Genomic DNA, 21,643 nt, shown 5'->3' with positions numbered 1-21,643 from the left:
CCCTGTCCCATTTAGTATATGCGGTTCTATGAATATGCAAATGAGCCCCGCCTCCACTCACTCACTCAGCTCAGAGATCCACTCGTTGACGATCACACGTTGATCTGATTGGTTACAAGGTAGTTTGTGACGTCAGAAACACCAGCGATTTCAAACCGTGTTTTTGAGACTGTCTTTGGTTCACTGCAGTTCTAAGGAGAAAATACTCAGCAATGCTGTCGACTTATGAATTTACACATGGTTTGTCTTAAAGCATATTAAAAACACCACATAGACATATAAACAACATTAAAAGCTGGATTTCCACCACAGGGGGACTTTAACATTGTAATAATATTTAAAAATATGACTAATTTGAAGGCTTGGTGAGGATAAGATACTTTTTGACTGGTGGTGTATACATTATAGTTGAAGTTAATCTTAAACTAAATAGAACATGTTGTCTTTCTGTTTTTGTCTTTGATGGCCTGTGATCTTGTGTTTTAGGTGCTAATGTTAATGCTAAAGACCAGGAGTGGTTGACTCCTCTGCATCGGGCCGCTGCTTCACAGAACGAAGTATGAGAGGACTTTAAAACATCATTTTGCTGTTCATTGTGTTTTCTTTTCTCATGTTGTGCTTTTGTGATGCAGGGCTCTGTTGTGCTTCTGCTGAGGAAGGGAGCAGAAGTGAACACACAGGACAGGTTCTGTCAGACGCCACTACATGTAGCTGCAGCCAACAGAGCCGCGAAGTGTGTGGAGGTTCTGCTTCCCCACATGAGCTGTATGAATGTAGCCGATCGGTTTGGGAGAACGGCTTTACATCACGCCGTCCACAGTGGACATGCAGAGGTATGGCAAGAGCTAACACTGAATCTCGAGGACAATTCATTGAGGATTTTTTATGAAACTCTATGGCTATGTCTACATTAATCAGGATAAGTTTAAAAGTGGTATTTTCGTTTCAAAACGCTCTCCGTCCACACTTGCATTTTCCAAAAGTTTCTCGTTCACACTGAAATCAATTCTTTTTTTTAAATGCAGTATCGCAGTATTTATTCTAAATGATTTATCTGTGCACATCATTATTATTTTTTAATTCATGTGCCTCATAATCTTGAATCAGAATAACTTCCCCTTCCTCTTGAAGCATCTCTTCTTCTCTGATGACGAGGGCGGGGCAACCTGTCACTCACATGAGATCCACCAATAGCAAACCACAACCATCCAATCAATTCCACACGAACAAAATCAAGCCCCGCCCTACATTTGATGTTGTTACAGAAGCCTTGGATATACAATAGGGAAGAAAAGACTATCGTTCCGTTATCTTCCGTTTCATACCGACTTTAAACATCGAAAAACACTTATACTAAGGAACATTTTTTACCTTAAAATAATGTTTCCAAAATCGTATCAGTGGTTCATCAAGTCGTAACAGGGTGAAAGGCACTTCTGCATTCGCTTTGCGGCCCTATATCAGCTATAACCACACTATGCAAATTTGCCAATCCGGGTCGCGTTAATTACAAATTTGACTTGCTTTATGTCAAGCGTTACAATAGTCATTATTTAGTTTTTCTTCGTTTCTGATGTTGCAATACATCATACTTTCATTAAATCATGCAACATACTCTACCCTGTCTGTGGACATCGTTCATTCCAAAGCCGGTGCTAGATAAACAGTGAGCGTGCATGCAACAGTAGGCTGCGGGCGGCAAAATTATTTACGACAGCAGTAATGGACAATTCCGCTTTCAACCTGTAGGGCGACCGAAGAGGAAAAGTTCCTTAGTGTTGCTTCAAATCTTGCTACGCTTGTGTAAAACGTAATCGGATGATACCGGGAGACCAGACATAATACATTTCTCACTAAAGTTCTTCTTTTGGTACGATCACTTTATCAGCAAAATATCTCACCACTTACTGGTGGCCAAAACTGATGTCCAGAGAGGACATTAGTGTTTAATGACCCTACGAGTTTGATTAAAACATCAAAATATGAGGAAAATATTTAATTTTTGTTACATATTTTAAATTTGAGGGAAGAACATAACACTAAACTTGGTTGAAGTATTTATCTGACAAAATTGTTTGGCAAAAACTACAGTTACCAAAAACTGCATAGAAAAAAAACAAAAAGCTCTCAAGAAAAAACATACAGTACAATGACTATAATTGACATAATCAGTTATTACTATTTTGTTGGTTCTCTTTTGTTTTTTGCATTATTCATAATTTCTTTGTATGACAGCCTGGCCAAAAATTATTTGACGTTTCATTGCATTATTATCACAAATAAAACAATTGACACAAGCACAACTACGCAATATGCTTACAAAATCTTTAGCAAATTTTTTATATTTTTGAATAAAGGGTGAAGATATAAATTTTCCTAGGCCGGACATTACTTTTGGGCACCACTGTACTGTAAAAAACACATTTAGCAACACTGAATGTTAATAAGCAGGCTCAACAATGCCAAAATAGTAATAGATAGCACAATTTGCATTATCATTTTCGAATACCTCCATCCACACTACAATGCGAATCCACTTTAGAGAGCGTCTTCATAAAAAGATCAGCACAAAAACAGCGTCTCACTGTGGACAGAAGGCGTATTTCACATATATCCAGATTCATGCAGATGTATCCTTCTATATCTCTTAAAGTCCCCCTGTGGTGGAAATCAAGCTTTTAATGTTGTTTATATGTCTGTGTGGTGTTTTTAATATGCTTTAAAGGAACACGCCGACTTTTTGGGACTTTAGCTTATTCACCGTATCCCCCAGTTCATACATACCCTTCTCATCTCCGTGCGTGCCGTAACTGTGTCTGACGCACCCATCGCTAGCCTAGCTTAGCACAAAGACTGGAGGTAAACGGCTGTAAGTGACAAAATAACAATAAGTGACAAAATAGCGCCAACATTTTCATATTTACATGTTGTGATTTGTATAGTCACAGCGTGTACAAATAACAAGGTCACATGAGACACAGCCATCTTCTAACCGTACACATACTGGGAACTATATTCTCAGAAGGCAAAGCACTGCTACTTCTGGCTGTGTCTCATGTGACCTTGTTATTTGTACACGCTGTGACTATACAAATCACAACATGGAAATAGGAAAATGTTGGTGTTATTTTGTCACTTATTGGGAGCAGTATGCTAGCTGGAGCCGTTTACCTCCAGTCTTTGTGCTAAGCTAGGCTAGCGGTGGGTGCGTCAGACAGAGTAGATGCCATGCACGTAGATGAAAAGGGTATGTATGGACTTATCTAACTCTGGGGGATACGGTGAATAAGCTAAAGTCCCAAAAAAAGTCGGCGTGTTCCTTTAAGACAAACCATGTGTAAATTCATAAGTCATCACCATTGCTGAGTATTTTCTCCTTAAAGGTACACTGTGTAGTTTTTTAAGTATTTTATTAGCTAAAATCAATGTCTTTATTCATAAATATGTCCTTATTGGTGTAAAATTAACTCTACCAATGATCTGACTTATCCTCTTAAGCGAAGAATTTGTTATCTTTATTTACATTGGACGGGTAAGTCCAAGGAGGCTTCCGTGTCGTTCCGCCATTTTAAAAAACTATAATAGCAGAGAGGTGACAAAAAGCACTAGCCTACCTCAACGCGTTTCCACAACGCATTTTCGTTCAGAGCCAGCGTCACGTGACTGAAACCAGCTGAAACGGACAAGGAGAGACAAGGAGATCAGTGAGAGGTGCTTGTCATTGCCCCGGCAAATTTGAAAGGCTGCACTGCACGGTACTTCATAATGCAGGATCATACTTATGCCGAGCCACAGGAGAAGGAATCCTCTTCACCAAAAAAGCGAAACGTGACCGGCGAAACCTCATCACCCGAAAGAAAACTCGATGAAGTGCTATTGGAAGACATGTTGTCATAGCTTCTTGGTACATAACGGCTACCGTAGTTGCAACACGCCTTTGAAAAAGCGAGGCGCTAGAGAGCACTATTCGTTTGAATGCAAAGTACAATTTCACCGCTAGATGGGAGAAATTCCTACACAGTGTACCTTTAAAACTGCAGTGAACCAAAGACAGTCTCAAAAACACGGTTTGAAATCGCTGGTGTTTCTGACGTCACAAACTACCTTGTAACCAATCAGGTCAACGTGTGATCGTCAACGAGTGAGTGGAGGCGGGGCTCATTTGCATATTCATAGGAGGCAAGGGTGTAGAGTTACATTCAAGCTATTTTAAGGCATGACGAATTTTTTCAAGGAAAAAAACGTTTAAATATGGATTTTTGGTGATCAAAGATGAGTTTTAAGGGATACAATTATTGACTACAGGGGGACTTTAAACATTACTGATGAGGTTTGAATGTTATGTAACACTTTTCTTAAAAACTAATCAATAATGTCCTTAGACAGTGGCCATGGTTCTAAACAAAGGGGCCAACCTGAGTGCCAGAGACATAAAGGACAGACAGCCCATCCATCTGGCTGCTCATCAAGGTATCTGGTCCTCTGAAGAAGCATGTGTATTAATATAGTGCTCAGAATAGTGTGTTATCTTACAGAGACTGATTGTATCTGCCGATCAGGGCATCTGGATGTGGTGGAGCTCTTAGTAGCGCGCAGTGCTGATGTGTCCTGCAGGGATAAGCAGGGATTTACACCTCTACATGCAGCGGCTCTTAGTGGACACATTGAAGTGGTCAAACACCTCCTGAAACATGGAGCACAGGTGAGGAATCATATCTAGACATTAGTGGGCATTTCTACATGTGACACCTACTGGTTTTGTCTGAAGGCATATTAAAAACCACTCATACTTTAGAACAATTGCTTCATAATAAAATATATATTTTTTAATTATATTTTCTCTTTAAAATTACATTCATATTTTCAATGCTTTTAACTTCCATACCGTGTAGAATTTCAGATTGATTTTTTTGATTGATTGATTGATTGATTGATTGATTGGGGGTGGAACATGTTAGGTTATGATATTATTGGTTAATAATGTTTTCTGCCCATGTAGTTTTAAAGGGCCCCTATTATGCTTTTTGTGATGTTACCTTTCATGAGGTGTTTAATATACTGTAGCTGTTTATGGCCTGCAAAGTTTCAAATATCAAAGTGCAGATATATTGAGTTTTTATCTCCTAAAAGAAAGAAGTGAAGTTGTCAGTATTTCCAGTCTCACTTCCTGCTGAATCTGCGTAGGTTTGTAACAGATTTGCATAATGCCAGTCTATGTTCTTCATTGGCTGCCGTGAACAACGTCTACTTTGAGCCTCAAACACTGTAGTTGTATGTGAGACTGGAAGAGTTTGGTTTGTGTTGTTCATGTGGAGAAGACGCTGTTTTCTGCTGACAAAGCAAATCCACTTTGATGAGATTGATACGGTAAAACCGACGCCATCGTTACTGTTCGTATCACTGAGTATCAAGAGCTGAGGAAGATCCAGAGCTGAAATTCAGATATGATAATAAGTGTTTGTTTTCTGACACGGTCAACCAATCACAACAGACTGAGTCATCTAACCAATCAGAGCAGAGCAGCTCTCAGAAAGGCGGGGTTTAGAGAGACCGAATCCTTGATCGAACCGTTTCAGACACTGAGAGAAAAGAGCTGATGCTGCAGTGAATATTATGAGGAAATTAAAGAGTTTTTGATCTTGGATGCATGTAAACCTGTTGTAGGAGACTCCAAAACAAAATCAGGAATTTTTAAAGTAGCATAATAGAGGCAATTTAATTGCATCACTGGAAAAGAAAGTTATTTCAGAGGCAGAGGTTATTCTGCTGGGATTAAATATTATTCAAGGTGTCATATTATGAGAAATCAAAATTTAATTACAGGAATAGTTAACCAAATAAAAATAAATATTGTGTCATTATTTACTTGCTCTCATTTTGTTCCAAACCCGTAAGTCTTTTTTCCCACTAAACTGCCAAAGAAGATATTTTAAAGAATTAAAAAAAAAAAAAAATGTATGCAAAAAAGTAGGTGGGTTCCAATAATTAGTTTCACAGAAGAAAGAAATCCATACAGGTTTATAATTACATGAGTGCGTGTGAGTAAGTGATTTCATTATTATTATTCTTTTTCACAGTAAGCTGCAAAAATGGTTCTTAAATCTGACAACATAATGTGCACTTATGAATTGTGCGCTAGATAAACTAAATAGAATCAAATTTGATTTCAGTTTTCTCTCTCATTTGGTGTGTTAGATTGATGAAGCAGATGGTTCTGGTAACAGTGCTCTCCACATGGTTTGTTATGCTGGGGAAGAGGTTATAGCAAGTCAGCTGGTTAACTGTGGTGCCAATGTTAACCACTCGAACACCCGAGGCTGCACAGCGCTTCATCTGTCTGCCGTCTCCAGCGACGGAGCCCTGTGTCTGGAGCTGCTGGTCAATAACGGGGCGGACGTTAACATCACGGTCAGGACACATGAACCCAAAATCGGCAGATGGATATTACAGTTTTTTTTTTCTCTGATCTTTCTTGTTTTGATTTCAGAATAAAGATGGGAAGAGTCCTTTGCATATGGCCGCCGCTCAGGGACACTTCACTCGTTCCCAGATACTCATTCAGAATGGTAAAGCCAAGCTCAAACCATAAAGTTTAAGACTGTAAAGTCAGCATGAAGTTGCGAATCAGTCTTTTCTTCCCTAATGTGACGTATATTCAAGTGAAACGCTTCTGTAACAAGAACAAATGTAGGGCAGGGCTTGATTTTTGTCTGTGAGGAATTGATTGGATGGGTGTGGTTTGCTATTGGCTGATCTCATGTGAGTGACAGGTTGCCCCGCCCTCATCATCAGAGAAGAAGAGATGCTTCAAGAGGGAGGGGAAGTTATTCTGATTCAAGATTACGAGGCACATTAATAAATAAATAAAAATGATGTTCACAGATAAATCATTTATCATAAATACTGCAATATTCCATAAAAATAGGAATTTTGATTGGTGAATTATATATATTTTTTCCTGTCTGGAAACTCAAAACAAAGCAAATGCTGAGGAACTAATTGCACCAAAAAACACAGCATACACTGGCTTTTAACAAGGTTTTCAGTGGTATCTGTTATACTTATGTACATAATAATAGTCACAAAGAAAGCAAATTTTGTCAACATTTACTCTTGTGCTTTTTGGTCCATGTCTGTTTGCTTTTAGACCATTTATATGCTAGTACAGATCAGCAGATATGCATTTAAAATTCACACTCATTCTCTTCTTGAAACAAAGACCAGAAATGTTGATCATGTGTCTTGCTCTCAGGGGAATATCAAAAAACGTGTCCAAAATGGGAATGTCCCACTTATACCACCTGCCTGCCAAAGTTTGTGCTGCTGAAAAGCAACAGAAAAACGACCATCATGCTTTCTGGCCTGTAGTTTATTTGTGACAAACTTAACAATGGTCTTTGTAGGATGTAGAATGATCAATCTTGTAATATAATTCTGTTTTTTCTGTTGTAGGTGCTGAGGTGGAGTGTGTTGATAAATGTGGTAATACTCCTCTTCACGCTGCTGCTAAACATGGTTACGAGTTGCTCATCGTTTTACTCTTGAATAACGGTGCAGATGTGGCCAGGTGTGTCTTCACACACCATATAAACACACAGACTACTCGAGTAGAACAACTAGGCAGACCAAAATGAGATACATCACGGCTGGAGTAGATTTAAAACGTACCATTTTACAACATTCATTATCCGAGTGTTTTTCATAAAGGGGGTGGAGGGACTACGGTACAAGTCAATATATTAAAATTGATGGTATTTCTAATGCCTAATTGCCAACAACAGTATACGCCAACACCAGTGACTAAAATATGGCCCACGATTTCTTTAAATCAATGTAAAATTAATGTGAATTCCATTTAGCTGTCATTTATGTGTTGTGGATTCAAAAAGTTAACGGTTAGGTCAGTATTTTAAGTATTGTAAAATGTAAACGTTTCTATAGATTGACTTGGATTGACTTTAAAGTAATTATTGGCTACTGTAAAGTCAAGTCACCTTTATTTCTATGGCGCTTTGTACAGTACAGATTGTTTTAAAGCAGCTTCACCGTGATCAACAGGAAAATAATGATTCAATGAGGCAAACAGTCATTGTACACGTCAGTGTTGATTCAGTTCCTTTGTAAAGATCATCAATGATTAAATTAGTTAAATTCGGCTATAAAGCAGCACTGCAGACAACAGTGATGTCATCGTCCAGCTCAGTTCAGTTCTCATCCAATAGTGTCAGTGCAGTCAAATCAATAATATTGTTGAATATTAAGTGTCCCTAACTAAGCCAGAGCACAAATGTGATGGTTGGTTATCTTGAGAATATGTTTAAAAAGTATTTAAATGCTAATCTAATAACATTTACAATAACTGTACAGGCGAGGCATTGATGGGATGACTCCATTGCACTTGGCGGTGTTTTACGGATTTTCAGACTGTTGTCGAAAGTTACTCTCCTCAGGTAAAAGTCATACAGATGTACATTGTCCAGTAGGGGACATTTACATTATTAATTTTGCAGATGCTTGAATCCAAAATTATGTAAATGCATAATCATTATCCCATTGCCTTGATATTAAACCAGATGTACAGTACAGGCCAAAAGTTTGGAAACATTACTATTTTTAATGTTTTTGAAAGAAGTTTCTTCTGCTCATTAAGCCTGCATTTATTTGATCAAAAATACAGAAAAAAAATGTAATATTGTGATATATTATTACAATTTAAAATAATTGTTTTTCAATTTATTATACTTTAAATTGTCATTTATTTCTGTGATGCAAAGCTGAATTTTCAGGATCATTACTCCAGTCTATCACACATTCTAATGTGATGATTCATTATCAAAGTTGGAAACAGTTCTGCTGCTTAATATTTTTTCATAACCTGTGATACTTTATTAGGATTAGGATACTTTGATGAATAAAAATATTAAAAAAAAAAAAAGATTAAAAAAAGAAGCAAATGTTTTAAAAATAGAAATATTTTTTTTAACAACAATATACACTACTGGTCAGTAATTTGGGGTCAGTCATTTTTTTTCTTTCTTTTTTTGAAATAAATCAATACTTTTATTCAGCAAGGATGTGTTAAATTGATAAAAAGTGATAGTAAAGAAGATTTATATTATTAGAAAATATTTTTTTATTTTGAATAAATGCAGTTGTTTTTAACCTTTTATTCATCAAATATATTAGGCAGCAGAACTGTTTCCAACACTCATAATAAATCAGAATATTAGAATGATTTCTAAAGGATCGTGTGATAGACTGGAGTAATGATGCTGAAAATTCAGCTTTGCATCACAGAAATAAATGATAATTTAAAGTATAATAAATTGAAAACCAATTATTTTAAATTGTATCACAATATTACATTTTTTTTCTGTATTTTTGATCAAATAAATGCAGGCTTGATGAGCAGAAGAAACTTTTGACCTGTACTGTATGTCAACTGTCTAGTATTGAATGTTTGTCTAACAAACATTTACTGTCAGCAGGGTTTGACGTAAACACACTGGACACCCTGGGAAGGACATGTTTGCATATTGCTGCTTCAGGCGGGTACGCTATACGGTTACCATTTATGTGTTTTTCATAGTGTGTATGTCGTAATTTTTAATATTTTGGTATTCACCCCTTTTTCAATTTGTTCTCTGACAGAAATGTTGAATGTCTTAAATTGCTGTTGAACAGTGGTGCTGATTTGAGTAAAAAGGACAAATTAGGAAGGTAAAATCTTTATTTGTCAATAATAATAATTCTGTTATACATTCACATTTTGAATTTTGTGTACATATTCACAAGTATGAGACCACTAGTGAAAATGCTTCTGTTAATTATACCATTACAAATTATATTTTTGTAATTGCTACATGCACTAAAATTGGCATGTTAAAAACCTGATGATTGGCATTATCCCAGCATGGTTTAAGGATATTTCAGAGTGATTATGTACTTTAATACAAACCAGGGAATATGATCTTTTTAAAATGGTCAATGTCATAAATTAGAAAGATTGCAGATTTTCTCATTTAATTCTTTGCAGGTCTCCATTGCACTACACATCAGTGAATGGCTCGTATCTGTGTACAGTGGCTCTGGTGAAAGCTGGAGCTGATGTTAATGAACTGGATGTGAATGGATGCAGTCCTCTGCACTATGCAGCTGCTGCCCAAACCTCACACAGGTTTAACACTTATAACACTGCCAGACCTTTGCATTTTTTCACTTTTTGTTATGTTGCCTTGCAGTCTTATGCTAAAATGCTTACATTTTTGTCACATTAATCTACACTCCATACTGTCACCATTATGTTTAGTTATCATGGACTTTAAAGGGTAACTCTCGCCAAAATGCAACCTAGGGTCTTTTTGTTAATCTACCTGAGGCAAACTTTCATTTAAAAGCATAATTAGAATGGAAATGCCACTTTTAAGTTTGACCGTATTTTCGTTTTAGGTTAAAATGGCTTTTGAATGGGAGTGCTTGGGGCACGACTATTATAGCATCAAAAATCGCTATTTTTAAAACACTAAGAAGGCTCGACACAACATGAAACTTTGCTGGAAGTATCACCAGGGGCTCCACATGAACACAGAGTTTACTAAAAAGAAAGATTTTGAACAACTCACAGTCTTTGTGTCCACCTGCATTTTGACAGTCAAAAATGGTCAATTTCCGAATGTGAATGAACTGACTCTGAATTTTAGTATTGCTTCTTATATGAGGATCCTCTTTCAAATACAAGGTCAATATTGATTTTCACTAATGAGAAAACAACAAATTATCCGTGAATTTATATTGAACTAATAAGCTTTAGGAGCTTTCCATCTTTACTCTCCTCCCTGTTGCGTTGCATTCGGAGATCGACTATTTTTGACTGTCGGACAGAAACATAGCGAGTTGTTCAAAATCTTTCTTTTTAGTAAACTCTGTGTACACAAACAATGTTGTCAATGCTGGAGTTCATGTGTAGAGCCGCTGGTGATACTTCCAGCAAAGTTTCATGTTGTGTCGAGCCTTCTTAGTGTTTTAAAAATAGTGATTTTTGATGCTATCATAGAAGTGCCCCAAGCACTCCCATTCACAAGGCATTTAACCTAAAACGAAAATACGGTCAAACTTAAAAGTGGCGTTTCCATTCTAATTATGCTTTTAAATGAAAGTTTGCCTCGGGTAGATTAACAAAAAGACCCTAGGTTGCATTTTGCATTCACCAGTTTCTATCTCCCTTTGTTCATTTTCCCGCCTCTCCTTGGTTGTCATGGTTTCTGTCATTGAGTTCTTTTGTATCAGCTGTGTATCATTAATTACCTTGTTTGAGGTCCTGTTTAAGGGTATGTTTACACAACAACGATATGCTCAAAACTGTGAAGTTTTTCCTTTGAGTTTTCCGCGTAGACGACACCATTGTCAAAATGATCCCCATTCACACGGATCTGCGAAAAGGACTAAAAACGCCGTATTTTGCTGCCAGGCCATTAGATGTTGATGAAACACTGTAGATTGAACAAGTAACACACATGTGTACTATGTCATCATTTTCAGAGATTTGCGTTTTTGTTGTTTACATGGAGACTGTTTTCAAAAACATGCGCTTTGAAACCCGTTTTCAAAAGTTTGCGTTTTCAGCCACCCAAAACGCTGTTGTCGTGTAAATGAACGTGTGTGTGAGTTATATATACCAATAGCAATTGATATTTATTTATTCGACTAATTTCAGATATGACTTTCCTTTGTTTTCTCCCAGTAGATTTGAGCAGAACTGTCCTGACAAAGAACCCAGCAGTGATAGTGATGAGGAGGCTCTGTGGTAAAGCACCCATTTGGATTTGAAACTAAAATGACTGACTGTAAATAAGCCTAATACTACCTGACCCTTTATGTGTTGTGTGTTCGTACAGGTGTTTGGAGTTTCTTTTGCATAGCGGCGCTGATCCAACGCTGCGTGACAGTAAAGGCTTCAGTCCAGTCCACTACGCAGCGGCCCGTGGCGACAAACACAACCTAAAATTGGTAAATCACAAATGTTAAGAAAACCAAAAGATTTGCCAACACTCATATCATGTCATATTATGGGACATGTGAGTAGAGTCTGTATTTCAGTTGGATTAAGTTTGATGTTATTACTCCTGCTAGTTCTGTCTAGTGGAAAACAACTGAATTCTATTACTCATATCAAAATATATATACTAACAACTGAATATAAACAACTGAATTACATTCATATATATTCTGAGTAATACAGGGTGGGCCATTTATATGGATACACCGTAATAACATGGGAATGGTTGGTGATATTAAAGTCCTGTTTGTGGCACATTAGTATATGTGAGGGGGCAAACTCCTCAAGATGGGTGGTGACCATGGTGGCCATTTAGAAGTCGGCCATCTTGGATACAACTTTTGTTTTTTCAATAGGAAGAGGGCCATGTGACACATCAAACTTATTGGTAATGTCACAAGAAAAACAATGGTGTGCTTGGTTTCAACGTAACTTTATTCGTTCATGAGTTATTTACAAGTTTCTGACCACTTATAAAATGTGTTCAATGTGCTGCCCATTGTGTTGAATTGTCAATGCAACCCTGTTCTCCCACTCTTCACACACTGATAGCAACACCGCAGGAGAAATGCCAGCACAGGCATCCAGTATCCGTAGTTTCAGGTGCTGCACATCTCGTATCTTCACACCATAGACCAGTGGTTCCCAATTCCAGTCCTCGTGACCCACTGCTCTGCACATTTTGTATGTCTCCCTTATTTAACACACCTGAACCAGATCATCAGCTCATTAGGAGAGACTCTGAACATGAACTGAACTGAGTGTGTCAGATAAGAGAGACATACAAAATGTGCAGAGCAGTGGGTCACGAGGACTGGAATTGGGAACCACTGCCATAGACAATTGCCTTCAGATGACCCCAAAGATAAAAGTCTAAGGGGGTCAGATCGGGAGACCTTGGGGGCCATTCAACTGGCCCACGACGACCAATCCACTTTCCAGGAAACTGTTCATCTAGGAATGCTCGGACCTGGCACCCATAATGTGGTGGTGCACCATCTTGCTGGAAAAACTCAGGGAACGACTCAGGGAAAAACTCCTAGATGAACAGTTTCCTGGAAAGTGGATTGGTCGTCGTGGGCCAGTTGAATGGCCCCCAAGGTCTCCCGATCTGACCCCCTTAGACCTTTATCTTTGGGGTCATCTGAAGGCAATTGTCTATGGTGTGAAGATACGAGATGTGCAGCACCTGAAACTACGGATACTGGATGCCTGTGCTGGCATTTCTCCTGCGGTGTTGCTATCAGTGTGTGAAGAGTGGGAGAACAGGGTTGCATTGACAATTCAACACAATGGGCAGCACATTGAACACATTTTATAAGTGGTCAGAAACTTGTAAATAACTCATGAACGAATAAAGTTACGTTGAAACCAAGCACACAATTGTTTTTCTTGTGACATTACCAATAAGTTTGATGTGTCACATGGCCCTCTTCCTATTGAAAAAACAAAAGTTGTATCCAAGATGGCCGACTTCTAAATGGCCACCATGGTCACCACCCATCTTGAGGAGTTTGCCCCCTCACATATACTAATGTGCCACAAACAGGACTTTAATATCACCAACCATTCCCATGTTATTACGGTGTATCCATATAAATGGCCCACCCTGTATAATTCAGTTGTTTATATTTGTACACATAAGCCATTGAATGGCATTGCATTATATAACAAATAAACTAAACATGCATTTAGATAATAGATATAAATTTTCATTTCATGCCGACTTTAAAGAAAGCGGCATTTATTTTAAATAATTATGGCGCAAACACATTTTCAGGCTAACCATTTCACAAAAAATTTGCTAGGTTTGAAATTATAAAAATAGATATGGTGTTAAAATGTTGAAAGTAAACAAGTATTGTTTCTTTAAATACAAAAAATATTGAGATGCATTGTTGTCAAACTTGAGCAGAACTGACTGGCTTGACTTGTTTGGCATTTTAAAGTTCGTTCTGAGAAAATCTCTAGCATCATTTGTTTGCTGATGACACTTTATTTAGTATTTTGTTATATGATGCATTAACATTCATAAATAGTCAATTAAGCACCCAAAATACTTTTTGAGGAAATGTTATGGTATCTTATACTGTATGTAAACTAGCGGTTAAACTTTATTTTAAGGTTTCATTGTTACAGTGCAATTATTTAAGTACTGAATAATATTAAGTAACAACATATAGGGTTAGGGTTAGGATTTGAGGGTTAGTTGCATGTAATTATGCATAATTTACTGTTATTATTGCATAAAGTACATTTGTAACAAGGACACTGTAAAATAAAGTGTTACCGAATAGCCCACTCTTTACTTTTATCTCGTATGTCACTTTGAGTGAACTAGCATTGTATATTTTTTTTATTAGCTAATAGAAATGTCTTTCAAATGTGTGGAAGATCTGGAGAGTTGCATTCCTGTGAGCCCTTTACACTTAGCGGTGAGTATTCAGTCTGTTGTCTTGTCTCTTTCCTTCTCTCTCTCTCTCTCTCTCTCTCTCTCTCTCTCTCTCTCTCTCTCTCTCTCTCTCTCTCTCTCTCTCTCTCTCTCTCTCTCTCTCTCTCTCTCTCTCTCTCTCTCTCTCTAATGAATTCAGTATGACAATTTGAATGTGAAATTCATACAACTGCTACAAGTGTATTTGTTTTTTAACTAGAAAAGTTAAGTTTGGCAAGTTTGGCAAAACCTCGTTTGAAAGTTGCCATTGTTTGAAAAAATGATCCCCATTGCCTGTTAAGTTATGAATGTTGCCCTGGTCAATTGTTTCTGTCAGGCGTATAATGGTCACACTGAAGCTCTTCAGGTGCTCTCTGAAACACTGGTGAATGTGGACTTGCAAGATTCGAGGGGTCATACGGCCGTGTATTTGGCGGCTTTGAGAGGTCACGACCCCTGTGTGGAGCTGCTGCTGCTTCAGGGCGCCTCATACGCCATCAGGGAGAACATCCACAGGTGGACACCCCTACATGCTTCAGGTGTGTACGCATATTAACATGTAAAGAATTTGTTCAATGCTTCGTTTAAGTTGATATAGGCCTAAATAATTGCTGTGGTGGGATGGTTCAAACTTAGCCTGGAAATCCAGACCTAAATCTGAAAGATGAATGGTCTGGCGTCGACTAATGAAAATCAGCCAGCTCGAGGGGCGGCACCAAGCATGCATTTGAAAATCTCACTGCATGCAATTGGATAACACTACAACCAATCACAATAAACCCCATACGAGCTACCAGCGGAGCTAACTGGTAGATTAGACTCTTGCCGTATCCGGTCGGCAAAACAGCAAAAACGTCCTTGCAAAGGAACGATTCGAGCGCCGTCTTCTGTTCCTCTTTTAGATAAAAAGCCAAGTCTAACTCGTTCATTGTAGCGGCCAAAGCCGTTTCAAACAACTGGTGTTCATCCATAGCCATCTCGCAGTGTTTACTAATGACTTCGACGTCACAGCGCTGTCGTCATCTTTAACTCGCCTCTGGCCCGCCTATATCAGATAACCTGATGTGATTGGTGCAGCTCAGATTGAGGGGCATATTTAATGAGCATCATTACTCGACGCCAGAGTAACTCGCTGAGCAAATTCAACTCTGGATTACCAGGGTAGTTCAAACTCTAAATTTGTACAAAAAAACATTAAGTAAGGAATAATTAATGACGGGCCGTTAAATTATTAGAAAAATAATGAACACCTGAGGTGGTAATGCGGCAACGATGGAGAAACGGAGTTACACCTCGGGTGTGCATTATTTTCCTAATAATTCAACAGCCCGTCATCAATTATTCCGCTTATACTTTGGTTACCTCACCTCAAGACATTGTTCAGATGATGTATTTCAAGACATTTGTCAGGTTTTTGTCCTTAAAACCATCTTGTGTGTGGGACTAATTTCTTACGCATCTCATCCCAAGTGTTCGTTGCCAATTCCAAAACATAATTTTAGAGCTAGTAAAGGAGGCTTGAGCCATTGATAATGTAGTTATTAATGCAGTTATCAGAGAGAAAGAGAGAGAGAGAGAGAGAGAGAGAGAGAGAGAAAGAGAAAGAGAGAGAGAAACGTGTGTGAATTACCTGAGTCTGTGTGTGTCTCAACTGTGTTTGGCACCAGCGTCATGTAGCTTTTAAGTTGCTAAACTATTTTACTGATAAAATCGTCATAGCAGCGCTGGAAACACGCGAGTGTGTGTCCGTACTGTATATGTGCGTTTGAGTGTGAGAGAGAGAAGATATGTGCTTTTCCATTATAACTAGGCCTAATAAATGTATAATACATAATACAACGTCATTTTGTGGCAAAAAACGTGGAAATAATTTGTCGTTTTTATCCTATTGTTTACAATACTTATTTGCTCGGTCAGTGTCGTGTGTTTTGGTTATGTTCTGTAGACCTTTGAAATAACTGAAATCATTTGGCGAAGTGATATGAAACTCTAATGCGGTCCAGACCTGCCTGGAACTACTAATGTGCGTTTCCCTTAACATATTTGCACACCTTAGAGCGTTCGTCAACCAATCAGATTCAAGCATTCAACAGCCCTGTAGTATAACTAGATTTAATCTATTGATTTATTTTCATAGCTGCCAATGGCCAAGCTGACTGCCTGCTCATGCTGTTGAAAAGAGCTGAAAAAACAGACATAATTGACGTCATGGACATACATGGACAGTAAGTGCCATTTCAACATTCATTTCAATGATATAACATGATTATACAATGCATTTACATGTTTTAAAATTCAGCAGAGAGTCTGTCAAGGCTGTTCACAGGTTCAATAGAAAATTGCCTAAATAGTTCTGTATATCAGTGGCCTCTTTCTCACTATACCCCATTTAATGCAGCCATGTTTCGGTGAAAACAAAAAGCATGCTGTGTTTCCATGCGAAGCCTGAGAAAGTCCACAATATCCAACTTGGACTGTGGCACCACCAGAAGGTCAACATTTTTACCTCAGCAGTTCATTTGCCACATATTTCTGCTGAAACAGCTCAGTGTTAGTGGGTTGATTCATCTTCCTCAGCCATTGCTCCTCTTCCTCTTCAAGACCACAGTTCAGTGTTATTTTCATAGACTCAGTCTTTCTAGTGATGCGCTTGAAAGGCTTTTGCTGGTCTGTCTTGGGGAACTTGTCACCCACAGTGTCAAACTCTGGTGTGTTCCTCAATAAGAATGGGTTAGAGTTAGGTTTTAAGGTAAGGGTTGGGTTACTGGTACTGGTACAGTTAACAGTGTAACCACAAATGTTAATTAAATGCAAGTACTTTAACCCTTTATGGTACGGAGTTGCCATATGGCAACAATTAATTTCTACTCATTTCCTTGTTATTCCGAAAAAAATACAATATTTTGCACTATGGGAATAAAAAGGGCAGGCCTTAAGGTATGATGTGCTGTTTTTAAGTCACATGACATTTGAATGTCCCTCCAAAACTCTCTTTCCCACTGTCGCTCTCTCACGGAAGAGAGAAAGCACCTGTTGAAGTGCTCCAGAAATTGCTCTATTAACCTCATTTCTAAACATCTCTTCTTAAGGGGGATTTTTGCATCATCTTTAATAAGTAAATTAGATATTTTTCCTCACAAATCAACTTTGTCTAACATAGTTTTACTCTAAATTGAGAACATATCCATGTTTCCATATGGCAACGCTGTACCACAGTGGAATTGCAGTAATGTATTTCCCCATTGGGATTTTTTATAGATAGTAGCATCAACAATATGATTTCAGTTATTTATTTGTTTAGTGTTTATTGTAGTATAGTTGTATTTATGTATAAATAACAAAATGATTTCTTCTTTTCAGAAAATTAATACAGCAATATTTTATAGAAAGGGCAATAGGAAGAGTGCAGAGTTAGCTCTTCCATGTGATGAGAGCAAGGACAAGTTAGACAAATGATAGGGATCTATTTATTTTTGGTTTGCAACCCCCCCCCATAACATATGCATAACATAGAGGGTTACATGTAATTACAATGCACCAGTATGTATGTACAAAATAAGTAAATTGTGTCATACGGTTAAAGGGATACTCCACTTTTTTTGGAAATAGGCTCATTTTACAACTCCCTCAGAGTTAAAGAGTTGAGTTTTACCGTTTTCGAATCCATTCAGCCGATCTCCGGGTCTGGCGGTACCACTTTTAGCATAGCTTAGCATAGATCATTGAATCGGACAGGACCATTAGCATCTCTCTCAAAAAAATGACCAAAGAGTTGGTATTTTTCCTATTTAAAACTTGACTCTTCTGTAGTTACATCGTGTACTAAGACCGACAGAAAATATAAAGTTGCGATTTTCTAGGCTGATATGGCATGATGTGATATGATATGATATATAGGAACTATACTTTCATTCCTGCGTAATAATCAAGAAACTTTGCTGCCGTACCATGAGTCCAGCAGGCGTAATGATATGACGCAGCGCCTGAAAATAGGTCTAATAGGCCATATCAGCCTAGAAAATCGCAACTTTACATTTTCTGTCGGTCTTGTACACGAGTACACGATGTAACTACAGAAGAGTCAAGTTTTAAAATAGGAAAAATATCGAAACTCTTTGGTCATTTTTTGAGAGAGATGCTAATGGTCTTGTCCGATTCAATGATCTATGCTAAGCTATGCTAAAAGTGGTACCGCCAGACCCGGAGATCGGCTGAATGGATTCGAAAACGGTAAAACTCAACTCTTTAACTCTGGGGGAGTTGTAAAATGAGCCTATTTCCAAAAAAAGTGGAGTATCCCTTTAAGTACCCAAATGAAGTGACCCAAATTACAATTACAGTGCTGTAAATACTGCATTGCACATTCAAGCTCATTCTTCTCTGTGATGACAAGGTTTGATAATATGCCTGATCAGAATGTGGTGGGACTTTAGACACATTAATATGTTATATTGTTTCCCCCCATCTTTCTCTTTCTCTCTCTGTTTCCTTTTTTGCATTGTTTAAAGTATTGCTATTGTAAGCATAGTTTGGTGGTATCTGTAGGACTCCACTGATGTTGGCTACACTGGGCGGTCACATTGACTGTGTCCACATGCTGCTAGAGAGAGGAAGTAAACCAGACACTGGAGACAGAAGAAGCCGCACTGCTTTACATCGCGCAGTAAGTTTATGCACTGTGTGTATGTATGTATGTATGCATGCATGTGTTTGGTTTGTGTATTTGAATATTTACACATTATAGGGCTGGAATTTGGCAATATCATAGTCGTGATGTTGTTTTTGGGCTCTACTAGAATAGGTTTTCATGCTTGAATGTTTAAAAAAAATCTTATTTTTCACAAATTTGACATTGTTGCAGCTCCTCTCTTCCCAGCGTGTCACTAACTCTCTGGCGTGCATTTCCCGTTTAACGACGTAACTCGCTGATTAACTACCATAGTACATCGTTGAAGAAATCAACTAGCTAGTCACGACTGTTTCCCGAAACCATACTGTCGCAAATTTGTCGTTCAACCACGCTGGTTAATGATGTCACACACATGGTGGAGTAATAACTTTGTTTAATGAATCTGTTTGAGATTGAATTAATGCTAGATTTATGCTATAAATTATGGACATCTGAGGAATAATTCAAATTTTTCTTGCTTGTTTTAGTTGTTTTGCTTTATTTCCAGATTCAATCATAGGCTCGTTCTTACGCACTAGAGCACGTTCGCACATGCGCACTCTTTAAAAACGCCGCTTTAAATCTCTTGACAAACTAAAAGACGTAAATTCAATTGTCCGTTAGAACTATGGTTTCAGGAAACACCGACTCGTTGAACTACAGTATGCTGATAACGACAGTACTTGCGACCACACACTACTAACTAACTCAACCAGGCCACACCCCTTTATTCTGCATATTCATTATTTAAATGAGGAATATATATTGTGACGTGTTCTTTCCCGGGAGAAAACTCAAGACTACAATGAAGTTCAGAAACAGTGACACTGATATAGAGAATAACTCCCACCGGAGGGACTTTGGAGCAACATTGCATTGTAAAAAAGGATAATAGGTCCTTTTAAGGAGTGTTGGCAGAGCACCTGACTCTGCAAAAGGGAATCATATTTCTTGGTCTTTACACAGCCCTGCAAACCAATCATTGCAACTAACTAATCCTACGAGATACCCTTTCCATTTCAGACCTTCTGTTTCACATTTGGCAAACATACATTGCGGGTTGAAATCATCTCCGAAATTAGCTTAGCAAGACGCTTGGGCTTAAATGTGGTGAAGATGCCAGCAGATCTAAGCTCTTTAGTGAGTACGGTTCAACACATGTGGCCTAATTATAGGAGTCATTGGCCGTGCAAAGGCTCCCTTTACACCTGTGTTTTCTGTGATCGGATTTACTATCGAATCTCACTTGAGATTCACACAGTAAGTGACTGTGAACTGCGAACAGATCACTTGAAGCCCATTCACAGGTGTTCTGGGATGGATTTAATGAAGGCATATTTGCAGTGCCTTTTCATCATACAGATTCAGCTGTCAATGAAATTAGGTTTTATTCTGCTCTCACAATGTGAAGGAGAACAGATGTGCTTCTGCAATTTACACACCTGCTTCAATCCACAATATCTGATTATCAATCAAATTATTTCACTTGGAATCTTGTTTCTCACATTTCTCTTTCCACACAGAGCAACTTAAAAAAACAAACAAATCTCAATCACTTTGTTCCACTAAAATGTGTTTTGCCTTGTTGCTTGAATTCACAGCAGAAGCAGTTATTTTAACTTTTTGCTTTTGGACAGGATTTTGTAGGGCGAGACTTGATTTTGTCCATGAGGAATTGATTGGATGGCTCTCTAACCCAGAATGCATGTGGTTACTGAGTGGACAGCTGTCACTGAGTGTTGTGTTACGTTTTGGTCCACACTTAGGGGTGAAAAAAAACAATTCATATCTTGGGACATATTTTATCTTCTCTATATGTGTGTGTGTGTGTGTGTGTGTCTGTGTGTAAATGTAAATTTTTCGTCATCAAATTACATAAGCATTTTGTTGACCAAATGTTCATAATGGGTGAAATGCTCAATTTAGATGGCAGCTCAGATAACTTTTGCATTCATTATGGGCACAAATTGTAGAAAAAAAAATTGTAGAAACAAATTTCACTCAGAAATTTTACAATTATTTAACAATTAAATGCTGTTTTCTTATAAAACATACTCCAAATGTCTTTATAAAAAATGTTTATTTTTTATTTTTTATTATGCAATGCGAGTTAAGCAAACTGAATTTCAGTGTGCTCTGTGTGTTTCAGGCAGTAGTTGGGAATGAAGAGTGTGTGTCAGCATTGCTGGTGCATGGAGCCTTCGCTCTGTGCCGGGACGTTCATGGCAGAAGCCCTTTGCATTTGGCTTCCTCTTGTGGTCATGCAGGACTATTGCGGCCCTTACTGGACGCAGCGTCACTTTCAGACCCCCTTGACTCTCTGCTAGACTACAGTGCCTACACACCCACTCACTGTGCTGCTTACCATGGTAAAATCCCATTCTATAACCTTTAATAAATGCTAGAGCAATGGAGAAACATCAGTTGAGATTTATATCATGAATGACAAATCTTTCATTTTCTACCTAAAATTAAAGTTGGCATAAAA

The 21,643-nt window shown here is 38.0% G+C and overlaps 1 protein-coding gene across 4 annotated transcripts in view; it reads left to right on the top strand.

Annotated features, from left to right (window-relative positions):
* Positions 1 to 21,643, top strand: part of ankrd52b (ankyrin repeat domain 52b) — a 29,842-nt gene that overhangs the window by 1,346 nt on the left and 6,853 nt on the right. Inside the window, exons 4-21 of one of the 4 annotated variants that reach the window (XM_084101019.1) lie at positions 487 to 557; positions 633 to 833; positions 4,383 to 4,470; positions 4,560 to 4,702; positions 6,196 to 6,408; positions 6,488 to 6,566; positions 7,453 to 7,567; positions 8,368 to 8,450; positions 9,489 to 9,552; positions 9,652 to 9,720; positions 10,037 to 10,177; positions 11,741 to 11,803; positions 11,895 to 12,006; positions 14,419 to 14,490; positions 14,824 to 15,025; positions 16,624 to 16,711; positions 19,032 to 19,149; positions 21,305 to 21,524. In XM_084101019.1, coding sequence (XP_083957145.1) covers positions 487 to 557; positions 633 to 833; positions 4,383 to 4,470; positions 4,560 to 4,702; positions 6,196 to 6,408; positions 6,488 to 6,566; positions 7,453 to 7,567; positions 8,368 to 8,450; positions 9,489 to 9,552; positions 9,652 to 9,720; positions 10,037 to 10,177; positions 11,741 to 11,803; positions 11,895 to 12,006; positions 14,419 to 14,490; positions 14,824 to 15,025; positions 16,624 to 16,711; positions 19,032 to 19,149; positions 21,305 to 21,524 — 2,142 coding nt within the window. Of the gene's footprint in view, positions 1 to 486; positions 558 to 632; positions 834 to 4,382; positions 4,471 to 4,559; positions 4,703 to 6,195; positions 6,409 to 6,487; positions 6,567 to 7,452; positions 7,568 to 8,367; positions 8,451 to 9,485; positions 9,553 to 9,651; positions 9,721 to 10,036; positions 10,178 to 11,740; positions 11,804 to 11,894; positions 12,007 to 14,418; positions 14,491 to 14,823; positions 15,026 to 16,623; positions 16,712 to 19,031; positions 19,150 to 21,304; positions 21,525 to 21,643 lie in introns of all 4 variants that reach the window. The other 3 variants (XM_084101021.1, XM_084101020.1, XM_084101018.1) reach the window with 3 other exon arrangements.

The sequence above is a fragment of the Abramis brama genome (assembly GCF_963993115.1).
Source record: "Abramis brama genome assembly, chromosome: 23".
Taxonomy (NCBI): domain Eukaryota; kingdom Metazoa; phylum Chordata; class Actinopteri; order Cypriniformes; family Leuciscidae; genus Abramis; species Abramis brama.
This window is presented reverse-complemented; position numbering and strand designations above follow the sequence as displayed.